Source organism: Netta rufina, assembly GCF_964035555.1.
Source record: "Netta rufina genome assembly, chromosome: 14".
Taxonomy (NCBI): Eukaryota; Metazoa; Chordata; class Aves; order Anseriformes; family Anatidae; genus Netta; species Netta rufina.
In genome coordinates this window covers 5,659,309-5,683,756 of record NC_140137.1, presented here as the reverse complement: position 1 = coordinate 5,683,756, position 24,448 = coordinate 5,659,309, and the positions used below count along the sequence as shown (strand labels likewise).

The 24,448-nt window shown below is 37.9% G+C and overlaps 1 protein-coding gene across 1 annotated transcript in view; it reads left to right on the top strand.

Annotated features, from left to right (window-relative positions):
* Positions 1–24,448, top strand: part of SLIT3 (slit guidance ligand 3) — a gene marked incomplete at both ends in the record, with an annotated part of 518,009 nt that overhangs the window by 277,413 nt on the left and 216,148 nt on the right. The window contains one exon of the mRNA XM_084295482.1: positions 16,444–16,515. Coding sequence (XP_084151608.1) covers positions 16,444–16,515 — 72 coding nt within the window. The remainder of the gene's footprint in view (positions 1–16,443; positions 16,516–24,448) is intronic.

Here is a 24,448-nt window from a genome sequence, read left to right as displayed (position 1 = left end):
AGGGCTTCTTCTGCAAATTAGTAACGCAGCTCTCTAAGGTGATCGTCAGTGGGGGCTTGAGAGCAAGCCAGAGACCTGCCAGGAAACCAGCGCCTCTGCCCAGCGATGGGAGCAGATCGCACAGGAGGCTGGAAAGGTTTAGCAGTTGTGTCTGAGAAGTCCAGGCTTGACAGTTATTTTTAAAATTTGTAGTGAGCTTTCTGTTTGATTAAGGGGAAAACAGTTTTAAAAAAATAAAAATTAAAAAGAAATATCAGGAATCTAGAGATAGAAGCTGTATGCAATTATTTTGCTTAAATGTCACATCTGCGTGAATTTTTAAATGAGGCCACAAGCTCCATGTCCCCAGCTTGGTGAGGGAAGACCTCACCGCTGGGTTTGAGTGAGGTCCCTTATCTGGTGTTTGAGATCAACTATAAAAAGTTACTGTGATTGCTGATATTTCCAGGGATTACTTACCTGCTTACATATTTTGCTGAGATCTGCTCAGTGCTTTCTGGGTTCATTATTCGTTATCCTAATGAAGCATAGATAAATTTGATGCAGCACCCATGCTGCAGCAATGCTTTTGTATAGAGAATAATGAATAGCAGATTTGGCCCTTTTCTGGTTTAATAGTCTTACAAAAGTCTCTTTGACAGAAATGTGTTCCAGAAAATACCATGATTTAAAAACGGGCTATGTGGTATTCTTACTGTCCTTTTGATATAAAACTTGATTAAAATGGGATGTGACATCAGCTGAAAAAAGTATGAAAATCAAATTTTCTTTATTTTGTACTTTTTTAGGTGAACCTATGCCTACAGTTTATCTTTAGATAATTTATGCTGTCTTTGTGCCATACCTTAATTTTGAATACATTTGTTGAAAATTTCCTGTAGCATTCATCTAGGATAGTCAAAGGAGCTTTTATTCTGAAAGAAAAAAAAAAAAAGTACTGGTTTTAATTATAATTCTAAATAGCTTCATAACCACTGTGAACTCTGAATTTACATCATTTTTATGATAGCCACACCATTCCAGGTTTATTGATTTTGTCATTTGCTTCATTACATTTAATGCAAACCTTTTGTATGGAATTATTCTGGTGCTGAGCTGGGCACGGAGGGGTCAGCGTGTGTAGTCTCTAGCCAAAACAGCACAGCAATATCATTTCGGTGCAGACTCCACAAATAAACATGGGTTGTAAATACCAGCAGAATAAAGTTTGCCTTCTCCCCTCGACCTTTCCAGTCGGACAAAGTTAAACCAAAACGTGAGGCATCTTTCCCCTCCACACACCCTGCTGGGTTTCAGCAGGACTGCAGCAGTACAGGGCATGTCCCCAGTGCTGAGGGTCCAGAGGGGGCTTGTGGCAGGGTGCAGGCACCGCGCAGCCCCTCCAGTACCACCATTTGCTGGGACTTGTCTGGCACGAGCAGCCCTGAGCAAAATGGGGAATTTGCCTCCAGCAAAGGGGCCTACAGGGAGTGCTGACCTGCTGCCTCCAAGAAGGTTTGAAGAGCCAGTATGCGTTTTGGGTTTCAAGGCTGAGATACCACAGGTTTCTGCCATCTCAAGCTGTTTTACCATTTCATTGGGATTAAGTTTTTTTTTTTTTTTTTTTTTCATCTTGTAAATAGACAGCAGTGTTTTTGGATTTGTTGTTGGATTTTATTCACCTTTTAAAGTGAATAAAACAACTTTAATTCTTAATGCTGCGTCACTTTTCTGTTTAACGCAATTGTTATTTTTAAAAATTATTTCTTTTTTAAAAAAATGTGATGAATAAAGCAGTCCAAAACAGGTAGATGAATTAGTAGGACTTTTTTTTTCCATGAGGCGATGAGTTAGGTGCAAAAGTTAATTTCAGTAATTGATCAGGGAACTAGATTTCTTGCCCTGTTCTTCCTTAACCACAGAATAAGATGGATGTTCCCCCCTTCCTGACCCCACCTTAGAAAGGCTGCTCCTTGCCTATTGTCAGCGCTCAGTTCAGCTGCAGCTTTCTGTGTGAGAGCAGAACTGGACATTCAAAACAACAGCAGAGCCCATCTAGTTTCTTGCCACATTCAAAGCCCAGAAGGGAATGATTATGTTGCTCATTCAATGATTCCGTCTGTTGTATGGCTTCGCTGTAGTGCAGTTGGGTGGCTCCATGAGATAAAGTGACCACAGGAAAATAAAGCTACTTGCTATTCAGTTCAGGCTGAAATTGTTATGTCTTGAAAACATTTTGGAGGGGGAAAAAATGTAATGGCATAATTGTATTTTACAGTCTTTTAATCATAAATGGGGTTTATATGAACATATGTTCACCATGTTTATACAGCAAGTGGTATTATACAGTTCTTTTATGCAACTAACGTGCTGCATCACTCAAAAATTTCCTCTAAAGAAGTTGAGATCATGTAAATCACACAAGAATATTAAGAAGATCCAGTGAAGCATTCTTCTTTTCTTTTATTTAAAAGAATAATGTTTGTGTTTGCGATCTGCAATGTTTACTTCCAATGTAAAAGGAGGATCTAACTCTAAGTGAAGCACAGAGGGAGTCCTCAGACACTCAAATATTTGTTATGAGATTAATAAAAATAATGTAATGGTGATGATCTAGGTGTAAATCTGATAGTAGCATTAACAAAATACATCTGAGGTTGGCAATGATAAAAATCCTTTTGTTTAAGACCAGATGACAGAAGGTGAAAGCAAGATAGAGGCATTGGAAAGGGCTGTTAGATGACGATCTCATTTGTACAGCTGATTTCTGCTACAGAATATCATTTTCCTCCTCTTTTTTTTTTTTCCTACCAAAAGCCTGTGGGATCTAATTTTGCTTTTGTTTACCCTTTGGTAGTCCCATAAATGTCAAAGAAACAAATGAGAGAATCCTATCTTCATGAAGCTCTGCTTCAGTCCTTTGTAGTTTTTAAAGCTCTTTTTTCGAGGTACTTTTTCCAAATCATTGAACAAAGGTACAGTAACGCTCTGATAATATTTGTGCACAGCTTGTCCCAGGTGCTATTTTCACACTTAGAATTCTTCTTCCTTTCTCTTGTTTTACCGGAAAAGGCGAGGATTTCTTAATCCTTCTTTTGAAGGAACATGACTTTCACTAGTGGTCAAGATTATTTCACAGTATAATTTTGGCTCAATATCCTGTGAGTCAAAAGTTGCTTAGAATACAGTTGTGATATGATACTAGAATACGACATTATTACTTTCCCCTAAAAAAAGAAGCCATAAATTAATTCTCATTTAAATAGCTAACCTGATGTGCCTGGATAGAGCTGTGACATGGTGCCCGCCCAAAACTTGTTAACGCAAATGGTTTGCAGAGATTCCTATAAGCTGTTTTTGCTGCATTTCCAGGTGTATGACACATCCAATGTACTGCTCAGCACAGCAAAACATTGCTTTTTGCTAATGTTAAAAACTACTTGCCCTGATGTGGGAAACGGACCCTTCTGCTTTTGAACATTTGTATTTGAACAAAGTTGAATTCTGCTTTCTGCTTTCTTTTTTAGCCCCATAGACAAGTTTTACCCTCAAAACTGCTTTACTTTGTATTTAATTGATATGGTTAAGCTCAGCTGTTATGCAGCAGCACCTATGGGTTATGTCCTGCTTTTAAAACTGGACTTGCAAGGAAGATAACTGCAGCAAGGAGGTTGAGTTGGTTGTCTGGACTGGTCCCTGAAGAACAGGGCTAGCAGTTGTCTGAACTGTTTTGCTGGGGATTTACTGGGGGTGGGGTGTTGGGTTGGGTTGTTTTTTTTGTTTTCTGTTTTGTTTTTTAGCTCTTTGCTCTGAACTCTTGGCTTTTCAAAGATGTGGCTCTCATGCTTCTCATGGAGCAGCTGGAAAGCATAATTAAGGGTTAATGCTCAGGCGCAGGGAGGTGGGGGGGTAAGCAGCGAGCTCTTGTCAATGAGTTAGGCAAGCTGCACGCTCAGCAGAATGACTGAGAAGGATGGGAGAAATGTGCTGTGAAGCCAAGGTTGTGCAGGTATCCTCTTTGCCTACTTACAAAAGATTTGTTGCTTTGATTGCAAGGGAGAAAACTTGGGCTTTTCTCTGCCCATTTTATTTAAGTGCTTTCACATTTCAATATGTTAGACATTTGAGATTTTGTTTAAAGGGTCAGCTAAGGTAACTGGTATGCTCTTTTCATCCAAAACTGCTGCCTAATCTTACTTGGGAGTAAAAGTTTTCTTGCACAAGACTTCCTTTTTGTTATGGCAATCCTGGCAGAGGAAGCAGCTGTCTATGCTATGAATAGATTTATGGATTAATGTCAGGAAAAAAAAATAATAATAAAAAAACCACCACTTAGCAAGAAAGTTTCAAAGCCATATGGATTAAGTTGAGTTTTAAGAGTCTCTGCTAATGGCTTCAGTTTTGTTAGGATTGTAGAATCATTATTCAGAGGCTGATAAGTAAATGTGAATGAACAGTTTAGACATGTAGCCATTTATTTTTAAGAAATCACAATGTCTAAAATGACCTGGAGGTTGGTGTTATTATTTTTCAAATGACATATTTTTATTCAGAAAATGAAAACTAAGATACCTGCAAACAAAAATATTGAAGTCTGTATCTTCTAGGGATTCTATTTAAAACCTGCAATATTTCCTGTTGAAGTAAGGTATAAGTAAGCTATAAAAATTAGTTGACCATATTTCTAATAATAAACCTCTCTTTCTCTCTCTCTCTCTCTTTTTTTTTTTTTTTTTCTCAAATTAAGAATATAGTTAGTTATTTCATTATGCTGTTTTTACCAGTTTTGAATGGAATGGATTAATTCTTTCACATTTGTGCTCATTAAAAATCCTGCTTTTATATTTAAATTCTGACTTTTAAGTTACCTTACTAGAGCCTCCTGCAAGACAGAATAAAGCCCTTTGGAGGCGACCTATCGTCCTGTTTTGGCAGTGCATGCTGTCTTGGAGATCGTGGTTATCCCTTGGTACTGGGATTTCAAAACCACGAAGTTTCAGATCCCGGGTCAAGTTATTCCAACAGTTAATCTCATCTAGCTAATAATGATCCAGAAGGAAAGATAAAAGAAAGACTTCGTTACCCAGCTATTTTTAAGTTCCATCCAAGAACCAAGCTTACATGTTGATATTGGGTACCAATAGGGTTTTTGATGATATTTTTACTTCCAAGTACTGCAATTCAGTAAAGCATTACTACTGTTATACATTTTACCTATTTGTTTATAAATTTACTGTGTGACAATAGTCACATTATCAATAATTATCCATTGCAGTAAGTGACATTCAGTATGTCTGTGATATAAACTCACCCTATTCTATCCTTTGTGTTAGTACTTTACATGTCCTGAGGCCAGAGAGGCATATTTTAATTTAGAAATGATGTAGGTAAGTGGAACTGGAAGCAGTGCATTCAGTTCCTGAAATTTTATAAAACCTCATTGTGCTGCTGACAGCTGTGCATCTGCAGGGCGGATGAATAAATGTATTAAAGAGTGAGGCACTCCAATACTACAGCGATCATATAAGTGCCAAAAATAGATGAATACCATTTGCTTTTGTGAATTAAATAAAGTAGTCCTACAGTTTCACGTAGGAGGAAAGCAACAGTCCGTGGTGAATATGTGGAAGATTTGTCACATATGCTCTGTGCCCTGTTCCTGCAGGATATATGGTAGTTCCACACTGATTTGGTAAAACATTGTTCAGAAAGTTAAAGATCTGCTTACAAAAACTGCACGTAGTGATCCAAACATATTGGATGCTTATGGTTTGTATGGATGTTCAAATAGGAACATTTGTTCCAAAATGCTTGTAAACATAAATCTGCAGGATTGATTGCTGTCCTTACTCTGGGTGATACACATTTCACAGATGACATAAATTTGGCTGGCTTGAAAACAATAAAACAAAATGGCTTTATTTTTGGCAACTGTGATACAGTTTGTTGTGTATTTCCGTAGCACTTTTCAAAGTATTTCAAACTTGATGTGATTGCTAGGTCCCGAAATGAGCAAGAGCAACAATATTTTTGGTTTCCATTTAATATATCAGGTCCCTTATTTGTTTTCTTTTCCTAACATCTTCTCTGGGTTTCCTTTTGATTTACTTTTCTTTAAAATTCTTTTTTTTTTTTCTTTCTAGAAATTAGTTATTTTTTCCTAACTCTTCTTGTTCTGTATATGCCCTGTTAACTCTTTGAGGCTATTGTAATGTGCAGGCAAAGGCGTTGTGGTGACTGTGTAGGTGAGTTTCACAAGTGCTCCAACTTTAGTGTAGATTTGGGCAGAGGGGTGGGTGGCAGAGGAATACAAGCCACAGAGGAATAGGCTGTGTGACATCTTCTTAAAAAGTGTCATGGGATGACTAACTTGAGCCTAGATAACTACCAGAGGAAGGTGGATGGATCTTCAAATGCTCATGTAACTGCACAATGAACATTTCATTTCTGTGGGTGAGCTTGGTCAGTGCTGATAAGGAGGAGTCACATTTAGATTGGCCTGTTCAGGACTCATGCAGACAGAAATGAGGTCTCCTCCCCCACAGGCTTCACCATGTAACAGACAGGGCAAGACAACACAATGCTCACATCTGAATCAAAAAGTTCTGCATTTGGGGAAGAAAGTTCAGCAGTTAAAGCTGAGTGAATTAGAATTTCTCACCTAAACTTGCCCATATGTTTATCCAGTATTGATTACAAGTCAGCCGCAGGTCTGACTTGCAAAATGAGGTACAGTGCTAAGAAATAACAATTAGGAAAGCACTTAAAAAACAAGGTTAAGGAAGTTGCATGTACAGCAAAGCAAATGCCAGAGAAAAAATCTCAAATATTTTTCTAGTATCCATTGCTGGCAGTGCTTTATACCTTAAGAGTAGAGTTATATGGTGTACTTGGATCTTCTTCCTCTTTTTCAGCAGGCATGAGATGTCCCAGAGTAAGCTGTAATCAGAGTAAGGAGTCAGAATTTGGAGCTCCATGTGGACCTCAGCCATTTAGGAGCACTTGCAAGTAGCAACCCAAATCTCTGACTTTGCTAATGCCCAGACAGGTAGACAGTGAACAAGAGAAAGCTGTAGCTAAGCCAGGAGGCTGTTTGTCTTAATGTAATTAAAAACTTATTTTTCATTGGTTATTTTTAGTGGCCTACAACACTGGTTATTTTTAGTGGCCTTTATTTATTAGAATAAAGTTCATGTCTCAAAAGCAGACGTGCTGCTGTCTGGTTAATGTAAAAGGGAAGACTGTTTGGTGGAGGCATAAAGAAGTGGTAAAAACCAACCTGGAAGCAGACTACCCCACATGCTCTTCATCATAAGTACCACTTACTTACCCTAAAATCAAAGCCCACACCTGTATTAAAGGTGAAATGGCCTGCCCTTTGTAGCTCTGTAGGAAAGCTTCTGAGCCTATGCTAAACAGAATCAGTACTGGAAGCCTCTACAAGAGTGTTTTAAAGCTAATGCAGCATCTTGAAATATGTAGTGTTCATTGACCATGCTCCAGTGAGTATGAGATTAGTTATTATTCTGGCACTTCTTAAATGTTGAAGAACTGAGTACAACCATGACTAAATTAATAAATAGATAACAAGGCACCCAAAACTCAAAATAAGGCACTGAGACACTCAAAGCTCTTCATCCCCCTCTAGTATTAAATGGCCATTTTTGTTTTAAAGCATTGTGATGAACCAACATCTCTTACCAAAATGTTTTGTAACAGTAGTCTGGAGGTTTATTACCAAAGATCTGATTTAAAGATTTGTTGATGTGTTATTCTAAGATACTACAGTTCATAGATGCGAGATGTTCGTTGTTTGGGTATTCATCCAGCTGTTAATATTCATTTCCAAATTTAAATTAAGCCATCAAAACACAAGAATCTCTACTGTTTTGCCCAAATTTAGCAGCCACGTAACACTGTCAACACATTGCTGTGACTTCATTCACATCCCTTACTATTATTTACTCCTAATTTTGTCTGAAGATCTGGAAAACATTTTTCAAGTTATTGTATAACCGTAGGTGATAGAATTAATTTAACATAATATGTGATATTAAAGGGGCCAGATGTCTGGAGATCGAATGTCAAGATTCTTTTTTGCTCTGTCATCTCCCTAACTGTGTACAAGAGGTGCTTCTGGTGTCTGGCCCTCGAGTGAATTTACCTTCTCTTAATTGCTAAGGTCTATCACATTTGCTCTCTGCCGTAGCCTCTGTCTCATCATGTAATTTTCATGTTTGCTAAAAAAAAGTCTAAGCCTCTTAAAGACACGAGAGCCCTAGTTTTCTTCTCAAAGCTGCATTTAGTAAATTATTAACGATGAGGATGTGTAAACACTCAAACATCAGATTTAACAAGATTTTTGCTAAGCACTCCTGTCAAATAGCACCTTGCTGTTACACCCACCCGTTATCCTAGCAATATATGACATAAGTGGGCATTTTTAGCCCCCCTCCCTGTGCGGCTGTAGCTCTCCCAGAAGGCAGCCGGGCAGGAGGCTGGGAAGCCCTCAGTGGTGTCCAGAGCGTGGTGAGCAGCAGCCTTGTCCCTTGCATCCAGGACATCCCCTCTCCTGCACTGTGGAGTGACCCTTCCTTGCTGCTTCACTTTTTAGAATTTCCTGCAGTCCTCTGAAGCTGAGTCCTGCTGAAGCTGAGTTTTTAGAAATATAGCCCCAAACAAGTTTTGTCTCTCTGACAAATGACAGCTGATATCGCATTAAAGGATGAAGCACCCTGTGTCTCTCATTTTTAAAAGTTTTGGTTCTGTAATGGATTTGTTGCTATATGGAACACACGCACAGAGTCTTTTTCAAGGAAATAAACCCCAAACCCCAGCTGCATGCTGCTATATTGATCTGCTCTAACAACTAGCCTGTGGAGGCTTGTTTTTCCTTCGAAATGAGCATGACTTACGCACTATCAGCTCCATAGAAGTAAAACCATGATGTACACGAGCCTATGTAAAGCTCGAGCCTGTGTATAATGCACATCGTGGCAGGTGCCCCAGGCAGCAGGGCCATCAGGGCTGCCTGTGGTGGCACTGTGGCGGTGTCCCTGTCCTCAGGAAGGAAGCATGGAAGCCTTTGTGTTCCCCCAGCACTGCTGGCTCACGGAAGGGAAGAGGTTTTGAGGTCTGGTCGTGAGTGATGGCCACCATCAGAGGTAACTTCCAGCCCTTATTGCAGGCCAGGGGCAGAAGGCAGCAGCTACTTATTGATCCTATTTCACCTGCAGCATTTAGGTGGATGCTTACCTTCTGCATCCCGTCTACGCCATGCTCTTACGTTTCAAAGTTCTGATTATTTAAATTAAATTTCCCCATATTTTTTTCTCTATAAGTGTCTTGGTTTCAGATTTTCCAGAGTTTCATATTAACATTTTAATGATGTGATTTCTGACTAATATTCCTAATACAATTCCCTAGTTTAGTTTGTTATCAATAGGGTGAATGATCAGTAACACCTTGGGATTAGAGCTTTTCTTTATGTGTGGTATTTGATCCTCATGAACCTGAAAATAACAACGAATAAAACAAAGATGTAAGTAAGTGGTAACCTTCCGATAATGTAAAAACTACTACAGTAAATAACTTTCATATTCTCTAACACCCATTTTATCTTCCATTTCATTCTTCCCCTTTTCCCCTTTGGGGCGATGGCAGAGGAGAACAACAGATGGTTATCAGTCAAGAGTAACTAGGGAAACCGCAAAACCTGCCCCAATTGCTATGGAGACAGCCATTTATGTGTTTGGTATGCACTATTTGTTACATCAGCAACCAGAAATAGGGTTTTTTGTTTTAATTGTTCTAAAGCCCCTGATATTGAAAGGAAATCTTGGTTCTGTGTGTATTTATACTTGCGGCAAGAGGCAGGGCTCAACATGTTCATTTGGTACCTCAATTTTACATTAAGTTAATATCATCTCTGTTTTTTTGACAACAACATTTTGAATTGAGTTAAATTATTAAACTTATACCAAGTACTTCATACTTTCAAACAGTCTGCAGAGTAATTGTTTGTTTATAAGGAATTCCCCTCCCCGATATTCCTCCCTCCTTATTTAACAGCCTGGCAGCATGGCTCTGGATATGACCAAAGGCTGGGAACATGACTGTGCCCGATTATTTCATGCAGACGAGTTGTTTTTGCCCAGTGCTTCCACAACAGCTTCTGGTAAAACCACATCTCTCTTTTTTTCTTTTATTTTTCTTTCGTTTGTTCTTTTGCTCTTTCTTTCGTTCTTTTTTCGTTCTTTTTTTTTTTTTTTAATGGAATTTTGGAACACATAAAAATCCCAGAGGGAGATTTCAGCTGGATCACTGCAGCTCTGTCATCTGTGTTTCACACCACCAATTTACTCCACTTGGGAATTATTTTAACATTGAATTTAATGTATCAATTCCTCATATTTTGTAATACAAGAAAGCTTTTATAAAATGTTTTTAGTAATGCTTCAATAAAGAGTACAAATTGTAAATGGAAAATGCATTAAAAGCTACTTTGAAATAACTTTATATTATTTCAATTTAATTGAATTTAGTATTGGTACAGACTACCATCTACTACCACTTACAGTGCATTCATTATCAACTTAAGGATAAGTTCTTTAGCTTGGTATGTGGGGAATTCTACAGAGATGTATCGAGTGACTTTTTTATTATTATTTTTATTTTTAACATTCTCAAAGGTATGTAAGGAATGGCTTGGAGACTGGGTAATCAATGTTGTAGAGTGCCCTTCTAATTCTTACAATTTATTGAACAGCCTCTTTAATACTAGGGTATAAATATTATGGGACAGTGATTGCACAGACCCAGCAGTTTTTATTGGAATAAAAAAAAAAAAATAAAAAAAGGGAAAGGTTTAAGGAAAATGTTATTTCCAAAGGAAATTGAGCTTCCTTTGGATACTTAATTAACAAAATCCATTTTCTTCTAACAACAGTTCAATAAGTATTTACCTTCCCTTGTATTGGCTATTGAAAAATCATCTATTTTAAATATTTTTTGTAAGGCAATGCATTTAATACGGACACTTAAATGTGCGGTAGAGGATTTTATTAACCAGGAAACACTCAATCTCAGATCTATAACAGTAGTAATCTGTGATCTGTAACAGTGGAACTTCCTTAAATACGCAAGTAGTCAATGAGCATTTAATGTTAAATGTCTAAAATATAAGAACTCTGACAGGTATTTATCATGGTACCTGTCAAGGCAGGCTTTTATTTCAATATTTAACTAGGTTCTGAACAAAATATATAAAGAAGTTATTCTAATTAAACTACTATGACTGTGTAATTAAAAACTAGCTTAACATTTGATCTCTGCAGTGGCCTCAGTATTGTTTGTAACTGAAAGCAAGAAAAACAAAAATACAACCCTCTCTGCAGCAAAGTACAAACCACTGATCATAATGCTTGGTGTTGTGAAGTGCTCGGTGTTCGATACTTGGAGGATGTCTTCATGTATCTGTGTGTGGCAAATTGCAGAAAAGGCAGTGTAAGCTCTTACATATGGCGTCAGGTTACTTGGTGTTATATGAATAACGATTGCCAGTAATATATAAATATAGGTTTCTAAACATTTGCTAACTTTTAATGTTAGATAATTTCAGGTTTGGAAATTTTCATTCTGAATGAATTCAATTCATTCATTATTTTATATTTATATTTTATATTCATATATTATAACAGTTTTGGATTTGGTTTAATCTTAAACCCAATATCATGATAAAAGTTACATTAGTTGTATTATTGATTTTTCTCTCTCAAATGTATTTGAAAACAAAAGTATCGTTGTGAAAAAAAAAAAAAATCCAAATCATTTTATTTAAAGGCTTATTTGAAATGGCAAACCAATATCAACATTTTAAAATCTTATTCCTTCCAAATGTTCTTTGAAATTTAACTCTTTGGTATGATAGATAACATAGAAATCTAAATGGATAAGCCAGAGTTATAGTCTGTCAGAGGGAACTGTCTTTTAAACAGTTAACGTAGTGTCTTGACTAAGCCATAGAATTTCTTGTGATGTAAATTGGTTACGATGCAGCATTAGTTTTCATTTCATAGAAAGGTGATGTCTCCATTTTTAGCTTTAATTTTTTTTTCTTTATAACATAAATTTTAAAGACTGATGATGATCTGTTGCGTGCAATTTAGTCACATAATCTTCATGTTTTTAATAAAAACTGAGAATGGCAATGGAGTCACAGGGCAATACGTGTGGCATTATGCATTATAACTATCATAGGAAAGCTGTCTTTTTCTCCAAACAGTTTGGTACATGCTAGCATTATTTGCAAGCATTTGTCACACTTCACCTAAATCCCATATACCCACTAAATATTTTCCTTGCTCATGTGTTTTGCTCTGCTCTCTGAGGTTTTCTGGTGTTACTCTTTGTAGCTGTTAGCATTGTCTAGTTGCTAATTGCCTGTCACAGAGATCTTGGATCCCTGGAGCCTCCTGGGTGAGGTCAGAGGAGGTAATTCAATCACGCGTGTGCTGCTGGCTTTCCCAGGCGGGGATCTCAGCTCACTGACGTTGGAGCAAGAGCCCTTTTGACAACGTCACCGAGCCCAAGTCTGGTGCTTTGTGTCTAACGCATGAGCGATTCGGCACTGAAATCCAAACATGTGCTATCACCCAAATAAAGGCCAGTGTCCATCTAACCTGGCAAAAACTTTGAAAGTTTGGTGGCATTTTTTTGTTCACACCTTTCTTATAGCTCTTATAATATGTCATTCCTACTATGCGACTATCACACAGCTCCATCTTTGCGATTTCACTCATTGTAGAAGCCTCTCTGAACACTTTTTCAGCATGAGAACATGTATTTTCTTCAGAGGCAATTGAAACATTTGATAGTTATAGATAAAGCCTGAGATTAATGCTTTATTCTTGCAAAAGGCAGGAGCAAGCAGAGGAATAAAAGGTGACTTTGTCCATTGCAAAATTGTGTCTAAAATGTGAGTGAGTGTCATCTTAACTTTTTTTTTTTTTCTTTTCAACAATTGCATTACACCATTAAATGCATAACAAATTGTAATGTTGAGAAGAAAAAGATCTTTTAGAAAAAGGGTGAACATAGAAATAGAGGTGATGTTTAAATCTGAATAAATGTTTCTGTTGGCTGAGGCCAGTTTTGAAGTCAACCTGAGACCAGTGTAGCTGAGCTGATCTCAGGTAATGGTGCTCATGGGGTGTGGATGCCCCGTGCAGAAGGCAGCAGGGAAAAGAAACTAGAGGAGTATAGCATGTTCTTCAAGGAAATGTACGTGCTAGCTGTTCTTGAACACTGATTTTTAAATTTTTCTAAAGTTGAATTTTTACACTCTCTGCATAGGATTAGTGTTACTCAGATAAGATGTTTTCCAAGGGGTGGTGGGTGTGTCTCTTCTGTGTTGAAGAGCTGCACGCACACCATGTCTGCTTTGAGTATATGGTCTGTCTGCTAGCCCACGTCATGGGCTTTTTATTTTGTCTTCACAGATACAAAAGGATCTGTTCAACACCTATCTATGGCTTTCTGTAAGGCTGTACCTGAAGTTTCCCAAAACTTTAAACTAACACATTGTCTTGTAAGGAAGACACTGTTTAGACTTTGAATTCTCAAATTTCCAGTCTCTGCTTAACCACTCACTGGGCTTCTATGTGAATGCAAAGAAATAGAATTTCCATTTTTGCACATAGAGGAGGAGGTGAAGGGTCTTAAACACTGTCATGCTTAATTTTAAGACAACTAATAGTTGCGTTCCTTTTGGGAAGAAGTTCTCATGCTCAGAGTTAAACACAGATGTGAATGTCGGGGCATGATAGATATCAGGAGACAGAAGCTGTCTGCTATCAAGAAGTGCTAAGCATGTGGAGGCCTCCCAGAGACTGTGCAGATTTAGTTTATGGGGCATGCAGAATTCAGCTGTATTGAATGTAAAGTGACATCTCTAACGAATATTTTCCAAATTTACTGAACATCCTAAGTGCATGTCTTCTGTCGTGTCTAGAGGTTTCCCTTACAGTGGTCCTGTGCATTAATCACATGGGCTGAACTTCGTTGTTAGTGTTAGTATGACGGGACCTATGGAAATATGATTAAGATTGTCATGCTTTTTCAACAAAAATCAATCTGTGAGAGTAGCATTTTATTAAAGAAAGCAACACACCACATATGAAGCTTTTTAATAGAAGGCTTTGTGACTAGCGTGCTGGGTTTATTTGCTTGCTTTAGTGTATCTGGCAGAAAAATCAATATTATAGTGTAACTCAGATAAAAATAGGCAATATATAGTACTTCCCATAGAAGAAAAGAGAGAGGTGGTTCTCAAGTTGCTCCTGCTTTCTCTTCATCTTGCTAGTACATGCCAACTTTATGCTTAATAAAGTATGCTTAATAAAGCCAACTGAAGTGTGAAGTACTTAGTCATGCAACCGGCATTATATTTAACTCATTTGAAGCTTATTCCTCCTGAATCCACCATCTTTTTCATTTGAGCAACAAATTTTTAACAACCCACACAATTAAACATTGATCTCATAAAAAGTCACTCTACAGCCACTTTGTTTTCCCAGCAGTCAAAATTATATAGATAGTAGCATCTTTGCAGGGTGGTGGGAGAGACAGAGAGGACATAAAGAAATGTGTGTATATAGTTGTATAAATACATATATATGATACACATGAGCTGTCATGCTACAAAATATACCTCTGGGGGATTTTAAATTCTGGTATCGGTCAGTGTAGGCAACATTGCTGGAAGTTTTGCTAAATTCAGCATCTTCTCTGAAGTTATGAGAGCTATGAGAAACCTTAGCTGCCTTTATGCTTGCTAAGCTTTTTAGTAGACCTTATAGTCTGTATGTACTTTCATGTACTTAAAATGGTAAAGAAAATGATGTTCATTGACAGAAGACCAAGGATAACTTTCCTGTAGTCTTCAGACACAACTATATCTTATATATTCAGTGTTAGTAGATTAAATTCAATCTGTATAGGGATGTGTAAAGATTATATCCAACATGGCTATTTTTAAACCTTTAGATTGCCTTGTGCTTTTTACCCCAAAAGAGATTTCTGGTTATTTTCATTGTTTTGTAATTATACTGTAGGGCTCTGCCTGTGCTTTGCTGTTGTGCAGCAAGAAAGTTGTTGTGACGAATGTTTATGTAGTCCAAAGTTAACGTACAGCAAATTGGAAGAAGTTGGCAAAACTATGGAGATATATTATGTATATGTGTAATATAGTTGCTACCTGCGTATGTATAGTTATTATTTTGTAACAGCAACTAGAAACTGCAGTGCAATCTCTGTATCTTTGTTCATCATACTTTACACAAACAGGACAAATGATCCCAGCCTCACCAATCTGAAGTTTATACTAAGCAAATCACAGATACGGAATCAGGAGCTTGCATAATGCGTATGTGTATGTGTGTGTATATATATATACACTATGAAGTGCAGACATTGTACTTACACATTAGTAGGTACGTAATTGTATTTCTTTAAGTGTAAAATTTAAGGGATCACATATTAAAAAAATGTAATTGCTGAATTTTAAATTACAACTTACAATTTTAATTTTCTAAGCAAGAAAGGCAGATGTAGCTGTACTGCTGTATCCACATATATTGTGAAATATATTTTAATTGTGTGTACGTAGGGAAACAAATGAGAGAACTCCACATTCCAAATATTAAATTACACATTTTGAAGCAGAATAGTGTTTTAAGTGTATGTGCGTATAATGCTTCCTGTCGCTGGGCTGCTCTCCCTGATGGAGTTAGACAGACCCTGCATTTAGTCAGAAATCTTTCAATAGAATGGGCTACCAGATGGGACCAGTAACAATGCAGAGAGGCATCGAACCACCACAGACATTTGGTGCTTAGAATAATAAAAAGACTATAAAATTAGATTAGTTGAGTCTAATTTGGAATTGGTATATTCCCTATGCACTCTCACAGCTCTCAGGCAGATAAAGCCTGGAGATTTAGTACTGTCAGGACAGAGGACTCCAACTTCCAGTAAAAGAAGAAAAGGCATTCTGGGAGGTCACGGAGGGCAGCGCAGTGACCTCCAATGATTTACAGGCCTTTAGCTTAATGAAATTGTTTCAGTGACATGACGGTAAAAGCTCATAATGGATTGGATGCCCTAATGTAATGAAATTACTCCCTTCTGCCTTTAAAAAAAAAAAAAAAAAAAAAAAAAAAAAAAGGCGCAATTAATATTTACTGAGACCTGACAGGCTTCAGTGTGCGGTAGCGTGCAGCGCTGTCAGCCAGCAGTGCCAGAGCCGGAGCAGCGTGGCAGGCTGAGCAGCCCTGCGCCGGGGCGGTGAGCAGGCGACGCGAGGGGGTGGAGGGACCCCTCGGGGCCGGGGAAGCCCCCCACCTGCTCTCCAAGGCAGCTCTGCCCGCACCGGCCAGCCTTCATCCTCTCCCTTCCTTTCTGCAGGCAACTGGACAACAACCAGATCAGCTGCATCGAAGATGGAGCCTTCCGAGCCCTGCGCGACCTGGAGATCCTGTGAGTTGACTTGGCGCTTTGCTGGGGCGGCGGGGGTGCTTCTCCCCGGGCTGCAGTGCCGGGGGGATCCGGGGGCTTAATCCGCTGCCCTCCCGCTGGTGGGATAGATAGCGGAGTGAAATGTCACGCTAATTAAACCACAGTAGACGACTTGTCTGTTACCGCTCCCGAGGAGCGGGGAAATCGCTGCTCTCGCTGCTGCATGGAGCAGATGGGGTTCGGCAGTATGCAAAGAGCGTGCGATGGGCACTCTGCAGCCAACAGCAGCCCGGCTCTGCGCAATGTCGGGTAGCGGACGGGTAACAGGTTCGGAGGGAGCAATGTTACGAGGTATCTGACAACTGACCTAGACAAAAAGCTGTTTAAAAGGTGTTTGGTGTGTAAGAGGGAGGAGAGACGGGGGCTTGGCAGGATTGTTCAGTGCAGTCATTGGCTTTTGGGGAGGATCCTGCTCCGAGGGCTGAAATAACACCACGTTGTACTCTTCCAGTGCCACAAACTTTACACATTGGCTGTTAAAGCTGCAGCACAGGTGATTAAAAAAAAAAAAAAAAAAAAAGAAAGAAAGACAGTGGAATCTGACTGTAACAGAGAAAAACTGCTTTAGATATAGAGCACTGCTGTTGTAATGTAAAATCCGATATTACCTAGAACTCAGTATCAGAGCAGATAATTTCCTTATTACTAACAGGTACTTGTTCACATAAAGAGACCTCTTCTGGAAATAGTTTGACCATATGAACTGGTATAAAGCTTTTCCTGTTACTTGAAAGTTAATACTGCAGAGCTGCAAGCATTAATACATCTGAAAGCACTCGGTCCTATGTCAGAAAGGAATGGTGGCAGTGGGTGCAGGGGACGGGAACACTCCTTAATTCAGACTCTTCACATCTGGAGTGAAGTTAATGTGGATGGAGCACTGCAGGTCTACACCTAAATACAGTAGTGAAGGCCCGCTCAGACTGCTGACAAGGTTGCCCTCAAGTTCAGTGGTATGAAACAGCAAATGGTAGGTGGTTAAAGGCTGCACCTGCCTCGTGCAGCCCTGGCAGCTGCAGATTCATCAGACTCAATGCATTGCCTTCAGCGTCTGAGAACGGGCGATACAACAGGCTTTACAAATGGCAATGTGCCATAAACCAAAGTTGTGTTTTTTTTTTTAATATGCATGTGATAATACTGTGAAGTTTTCCCCAAGGGCTGTAGCCACCTTGGACTGATGCTCAAAGGATTTTTGCCGTTGGAGGCAGCAGAAGCAAGTTCTGTCTGCTGAGAGACCTAGGAGTAGTGTCTGTGCATGTCTGTCTGTCATAATCATCCAAAACAGCCGTGGTCCCTCTCCCTCCCAGGCTGGGACGTTGTTATTGATCATACACTGTGTGTTGCTCACATTGAGCTAACAGAGGTATCTGAAGAGTTTCTTACATCAGAGCTTACATTATCAAGTATTGTTTGAATTCTATGTAAATAGTCCTTTCAAGGAAAAGCAGTGAGTTGCCACTATAAAGTTTTACTTGTCTGTGTGGTGAAAGAGTCCACTGTGTGGTGGAAAAAAAGGAAGAAAGGGGAAAAAAAAAAAACAGAACTATATGTTCTCTGCAGTGGGAGAATCAGTCCTCCACTGACACTAGACTGTGCTATAGCTTCTGATACAGTAGACTGGACATAAATGAAACCTTTTTTTTTTTTTTTTTTTTTTGTAATATACCAAGTTCTGCAGGCTCTGAAAAAACTGCTGAATATGCATTCCTTTTCCCCAGGATGTTGAATTAGTTTAGTGGTTAATTCTACACTAGGTATTTGTGGGTGGGAGAAGAGGAAAATTTCTTTCCACTGTATAAAGTACATCTTATTAAATTCTTTAATGCATTTTTAATTTTCATCACAGACATACTGCTACAAGACATATCAATCCTAATTCTAAAAAAAAAATAGAAAATAGGATTGATAAAATCTATTTCTAAAGTTAGTTTTCTCTCACTCATGAAATTTGAGTTGTATACTTCAAACTTCATTTGATTTTTTTTCTTCAAAGAATGTTTTAGCATTTAAATATCTAACAAAATACATTTGCTAAATGCCCCATGGGATATCATAGCTTTAGTTGTAAAACAGTCATAAATGTAAAAAAGAAGAAAAAAAAAAAAGTTAAGTCAATTTTAACCATCAAAGAATATTATCAAATAAAACCAAAGGACTTCAAGATAACATTTCAGAGCGGAGTTCGCCACTGTATATTTTATGCAGATAGATATACTTATATATTTTAACTCATAGTGCAATATGTAGAAAATATTTAATGATTCTGGGAAAAAAAAAAAAAAAAAAAAAAAAACACAAGCAATTGTCTGTTTGAACAGATTGCAAATGAACCAGATTATTTACTTCTTTAACTTACTGATATCTTGTGACCTCTTTGATATCAAACATTTACATTTCTGCATCTTTTCTCTACCTACCTGTCTGTCTACAGAATTCTAAATTTCTGTAGATTACTTGGGGCAGAGACAAAATGCTTAGTGGTACCATAAAAACATTTTGGTTTCTGGATTGCATTCTTCATTCAACCTGAATTCATCAAAAAATATGACTGTAAGGAGTTTGGTGATTTGGTAGATGTAGGAATGGAAGGAAATTGTGCAATTATCCTCCAAATCACAGAGCACTCCATGGTCCGTGTTATTTATTTCTGCTTGTCAAGCAAGCTGTCTTCATTTACTGCTTTTATTTTATTTTTAAAAGTGATAAGTTTCTATCCCAACAAACAGCACTGAAGCAGAGATGAAAATATTACTGGAATTCATTACTAATGTCAGTCCTTTAAACAGCGCACTGAGCTGCTAACTTCATATGGAGCTTCAATCAGACCCAGGCACTGACTGTGGCTACCAGTACCAGCAGTCTTTTGATCACATCTCTGTGTATGAGCCTCAGTGTTTCAGGGGCCCCAAAAGGTGCCCCTGATCCTGTGATCTGACCTCTGTAGACCATAATACAGATGCACAGTGCTGCTGGTGACTGCGAGTTTGGATTAAAAAGCTGTGAAAATGTTGCAAACTCAGTGCTTTGGTGCCTTCTGTTGATTGTCTTTGCCCCTGCAGCAAGGTGAAGATAATGTCTGAGAAATGATGCACAACTGACAGCTTACTTAAGCATCGTTTCTTTGTAGCTTTGGATTGAAGCTGCTTTTGTTCATTTTTGCATCAGACTTTCTGTACTGCTTCCCCTAAAGATTTGTTTCTGTTGACAAGGTAGGGTTTTTCTTGTTGATGTCCCTCTTTTCCCTCCTTTTGTAAGATGGTAAAACATACTTTCTTGGGTTTGTTCTTGCATTCCAAGAGATAGAAAGGTGTGTGCAACCATTAATATAGCAATAGCATGTAGCAGTGTCATGTATTTTTAAAGGAGCGACTCAAGTTATTAATTAACTTATGACCTGTTGGAATAGCAATGTGCAGAAAAGTTGAAATAATTGGTGAGAAACTTTCACGAACTGTTGTTTTTAGTAGAAGGTTTTCTGCTCTGTTTAATTTTTAGTTGTGTCCTCTGGCAATACCTGGCAATAACAGTGTTATTGAGAAATATTTATTACTGTAGCTGTAAGCGAGTTACGATAATTTACCAAAAAAAAAAAAAAAAGATAAAACCTTCAAAATAATTGTCCACTATTCCCTGTGGGGTGTGGCAATAAGACATACCCGTTATAGATTACAAATGTGTTACACCATAGCTTCATATCCAAATGTTCAACCGTGCAATGCATAAAACTAATTCAGAGCTCAGAATTTCACCTTCAGTCTCATTGGATATATAAATAAAAGGAATTAATTTCAAGATGATTCGAAAAGCCCAGTCGAACTGGATAAACCATTATGATTGAGCAAATGGTCATGCTGCTGTCATTAGTCTGTTAAGTGCTGAACAATACTTAATTCTTAGGATCCATTTCTCAGCAAGATACAGAACTCAATGTAGCAAATATATGTATTTATTTATTTGTTTGGTTGTTTGTTTCTAATGGAATAGGTTGGAAACAGTGTGGTGACATGGTAGTAGTGCCATGTGGACAGGATAGAAAGAATTATGAGTCATTGTTGGCAACTTACCTGGAGCATTTTCCTTGTTTAACATTGAAAAGCTGCTTTTCCTCCTACTTTAAGATGATAGCTAATAGAGACGGGAGCTTGAACATCTTTTATTCATTGCTTTTTTTTTTTTTCTGAGGAAAAAAATAATTCTAAACCAAAAAATATTATTGAATCAAGAGCTAATATGAAGACGATTGTTGATATAATTTTATTAAAGAAGATAAATGTGTTCTTGCTTTACAGATCTAGTACTGAAAATCTAGTATTAGGGTTTGCTTGTTAATTGTGTTAGTTGTAAGTCTTACAAATCTCACAGCCTTAAAAAAATCCTCTTTCCTGAGCTTCACCTGCTTTTTGATATGAATGAGCACTGACTGCCATTAAGAGTCTAGCACCAAAATATGCATGCAGGAATCCGCCATTCAACTCTGAGCACTCTAGTGTGAAAAATCATGATAATTCATGCACAAGTAATACTGAAGAAGTACAAGCACAGTCACCCAAATATCCTCAACAGTTTGAAATCATAACTTTAATTCCAAATGAGCCCTAAATATTTTATCTTAAAAAAGAAAAAAAAGTAAGAATAAATGAAAACACTCCACCCTTCCATCTCTGAAATCTTAACATAAAAATAATAATAGTTGAAACCAGAAACTGCAATTGCTATATCAGCATTTGAGTATATCCTTTTTTCCACAAAGTGCTTCTGTCTTGTTTGTGGAATGCTTCCGCGATAAATGTCCAGGAGCATGCAGTGCTACGTGCTGTTTTCTTTCAAACTCTGATTCAGCACCAAATTGTGTTGTGCGAGACACATCTGATCTGCCAGGCCAGTGGCAGTCTGCATCCCCCAGTTCTTCTGCATGTTGGGTAAAGCATCCGTTCCTAGCAAGTATTTTACAAATGCACTATGGTTACTCATGCTTTAATTTTTCAATCCCATGCATTCGTCTTATAAAGGATTGAGTTTCATAAAAATTTTAGTAATATTTGGAATTTCACACAGAGTTGCCATGGATGCATGAGCTTATAATACACTGTTTTTTTTTGTCCTAACAAACTTTTAAGAACTTTTATGAAAATTAATTGTTATTTTCTGTTACAGACGGGATATAATTGTTTCCTATGGTTGTCATCTGTATGCTGAACATCCAGTTACATGATCAGTTTTGCTTATTTGCAAAATGCTATTCTGGGCATGTCTTCACTAGATAGAAGATTTTTATTTGCCTTCCCAACCTGGAGAGTCAGGGAGCTAAAGTCATGACATAATTTTAAATATATGAGATGTCATAGCTTAATGAAAGCCTGAAAATGCCACACAAATGTGATTTCCTCCTCTATTTTGCTGGAAATTATGATAGGTTGAGGCAATCAGGATCAAATTTGAACTCCGTAAATTCCTATAACTGATACCAAAATACCTAAATACAATAATGAAAATAAGATTTCTACTAAAAACGTTGTACATAGCTGTTTTACATATGTATTATTACTTATTTACATAAGTATTAACTTGAGTACATTAAAATTAGAATGATTAACCTTTTTATTTTTTAAACCTGAGGTTATATGTTAGTTTAAATGTATGTAAATTAATAAAAAATAGTTAAAAATCTTTAGTTATTTCATCAGTCAGCATGTGCATAGTGTGTGTGTGATAAAAACAAAACTGGAGTAGTTATTGGCAGCGTATGAGTAATTGAATTGTCTACCCAGTAGTTGAAATCCCCAAAACAGGGAACACAGCTTGGATTTTCTAAAAGTATCCCCATTTTCTGTGCACATTTTCTGTGCTCCCAAATACTGCTGTTACTCTTTTAAGTTTTCTGTTATATAAATCAGTTGGCGATGAGAAAGGCCTTTTTTCTGGAGAACTTTTTAGAGAGCTACTGCACCCCAATGGACCCTGATGAAATTAAATAAATAGCTTGAATAGACAGAGGAAAGATGGGGTACTCACACAGTTGCTTGATAAGGAATGTTTTTATTTGCTGACATATTTCCGTGGGAGATCTGGCATCACTGCTCAAGATATGGAAATGAAATCCGAGATAACCTCTGTTCTACAACTTATTACAAAATGTGAGGTTGGAAGTACAGCATGGTGAAAGGAACACTATCCAGATGGCACCATGGTGACAGGCTTTATATCAAAGACCAGCTGAGATAAAATAAGAGCAGGCAATTGAGGCCCTCTGAAAATCACTGATGCCTGTTACAGATGTAATGTAACTCTGTCTTTATGGGGGGGGAATATATTTGCATAAATTCATTGATCAATGATTTTTCTAATTCTGCAGTGTTCCAGGCATGTCCCAGCAAATTGATGAACATTTCTATCAGTCCTCAGTGTGGGTGCCATATTATATATTGAGAAAATGTTTTTTTCTCTCCTGGAACATATGCAGTATTTGAATCCTGTGCTCATTTTCCTCTCTAGCTCCCATTAGGTTGGAGTTGTTTTGTTTTTTTTTTCCTTTAAGAATAGCCTGGAGCCCTGCAGGCTGCAGAACTTATCAAGATAAGAGCAGCGCCAGGTTAGAATTATTAGTTTCATGAATCACTGACCAATGTGCTTTTTGAGAAAGCCCAGGTTTACAGCTTGCATAGTGCAAGTCCTTTACTGGTGCTGCAGTCACTGCACTGAGAGACTCCGAAGTCAAAACTCCCTGAGACACAGGGATTTCTGGCAAACATTTTTTCCATGGTATTAATTGTTTCATTTGTACGCTCTGCTCATCTTGTGACCTGGCCTACCTCCCCTTTGACTAATATAGTTTCTTTGTCAGTAATATAGAAGATGTAGAACAAGCATTTTGCCTGTTGAAAGTCAAATGAATGTGAATGACTTGATCCTGGGGACACTCAACTGTATATTTAATGCAGACATACAGCTGAACACCTTATCCAAAAGCTAAGCTGAAGGCTGAGATGGGAATAAAGCTCCTTGCAGATGAAGTTGAGCTGATGATGGAGTTACGAGGGGAAGTAATACGTTCAAAGTAGATGAGTAGTCACTTTATGCCATAATTCACAATTTACTGTGTGACTCCCCAGACAAGCTGGATGTAATCCCACTGGCATTAATAAAGTCTTTTTTGGTTGGGAGAGGAGGCTGCATGATCGTGTGGAAGAGGCTTTGGTGTTATCAACACCCAATACACCAGGAAGTCCTCAGCCCTTCTGTGACACCAAGTCCAAAGCTGGCAGTGAATGCAGCAACTGCCGCTGACTCTGGGGTCAATCACCACAATGCCAATTTAAAACAAAAATTCAAAGCATATAGATTGCCACTTTTCCTTTGCATGCAGTTAAAGGTATTGTTTATGGTCTATAGGCGTATCAATAGTTTGCCTTTTTCAGAGGCTGCATTCACCTCTCCGTTGTGCTGGTAGAACAACAGAGAGGCTCGGAGCTGTAGTCAATCCTTACAGAAGGGAGAGCTCAAACACCTGGTTTCTCTGGAAATAAAAGTTACAATTGGCATGAGAGCTCTGTGTATGAGAATTGTTGGTGTGACACATCAAGCATTGTGTCAGATATTTAACCTTGATCTGTAGTTGCTGGGATCAGGGTACTATTATCAGCATTTTCCAACATTTTTAGCTTGGACAATAATATTGTATCTGTGATGAATTTGAAATCAAAACAGTATGATGTAGATATTTGGCTTGAAAATGAAGTAGATAATTACATTTACACCTAAACAAATGCATATGCAGAAGCTTCTTATCTAAAATCCAATAGTGTATTTTTTCTGCTATTCACAAGGTTATGCATAAAATACAAGAATATATTTTGGGTGCCTAACACAGACATGTTAAAAGAACGTATGTTTT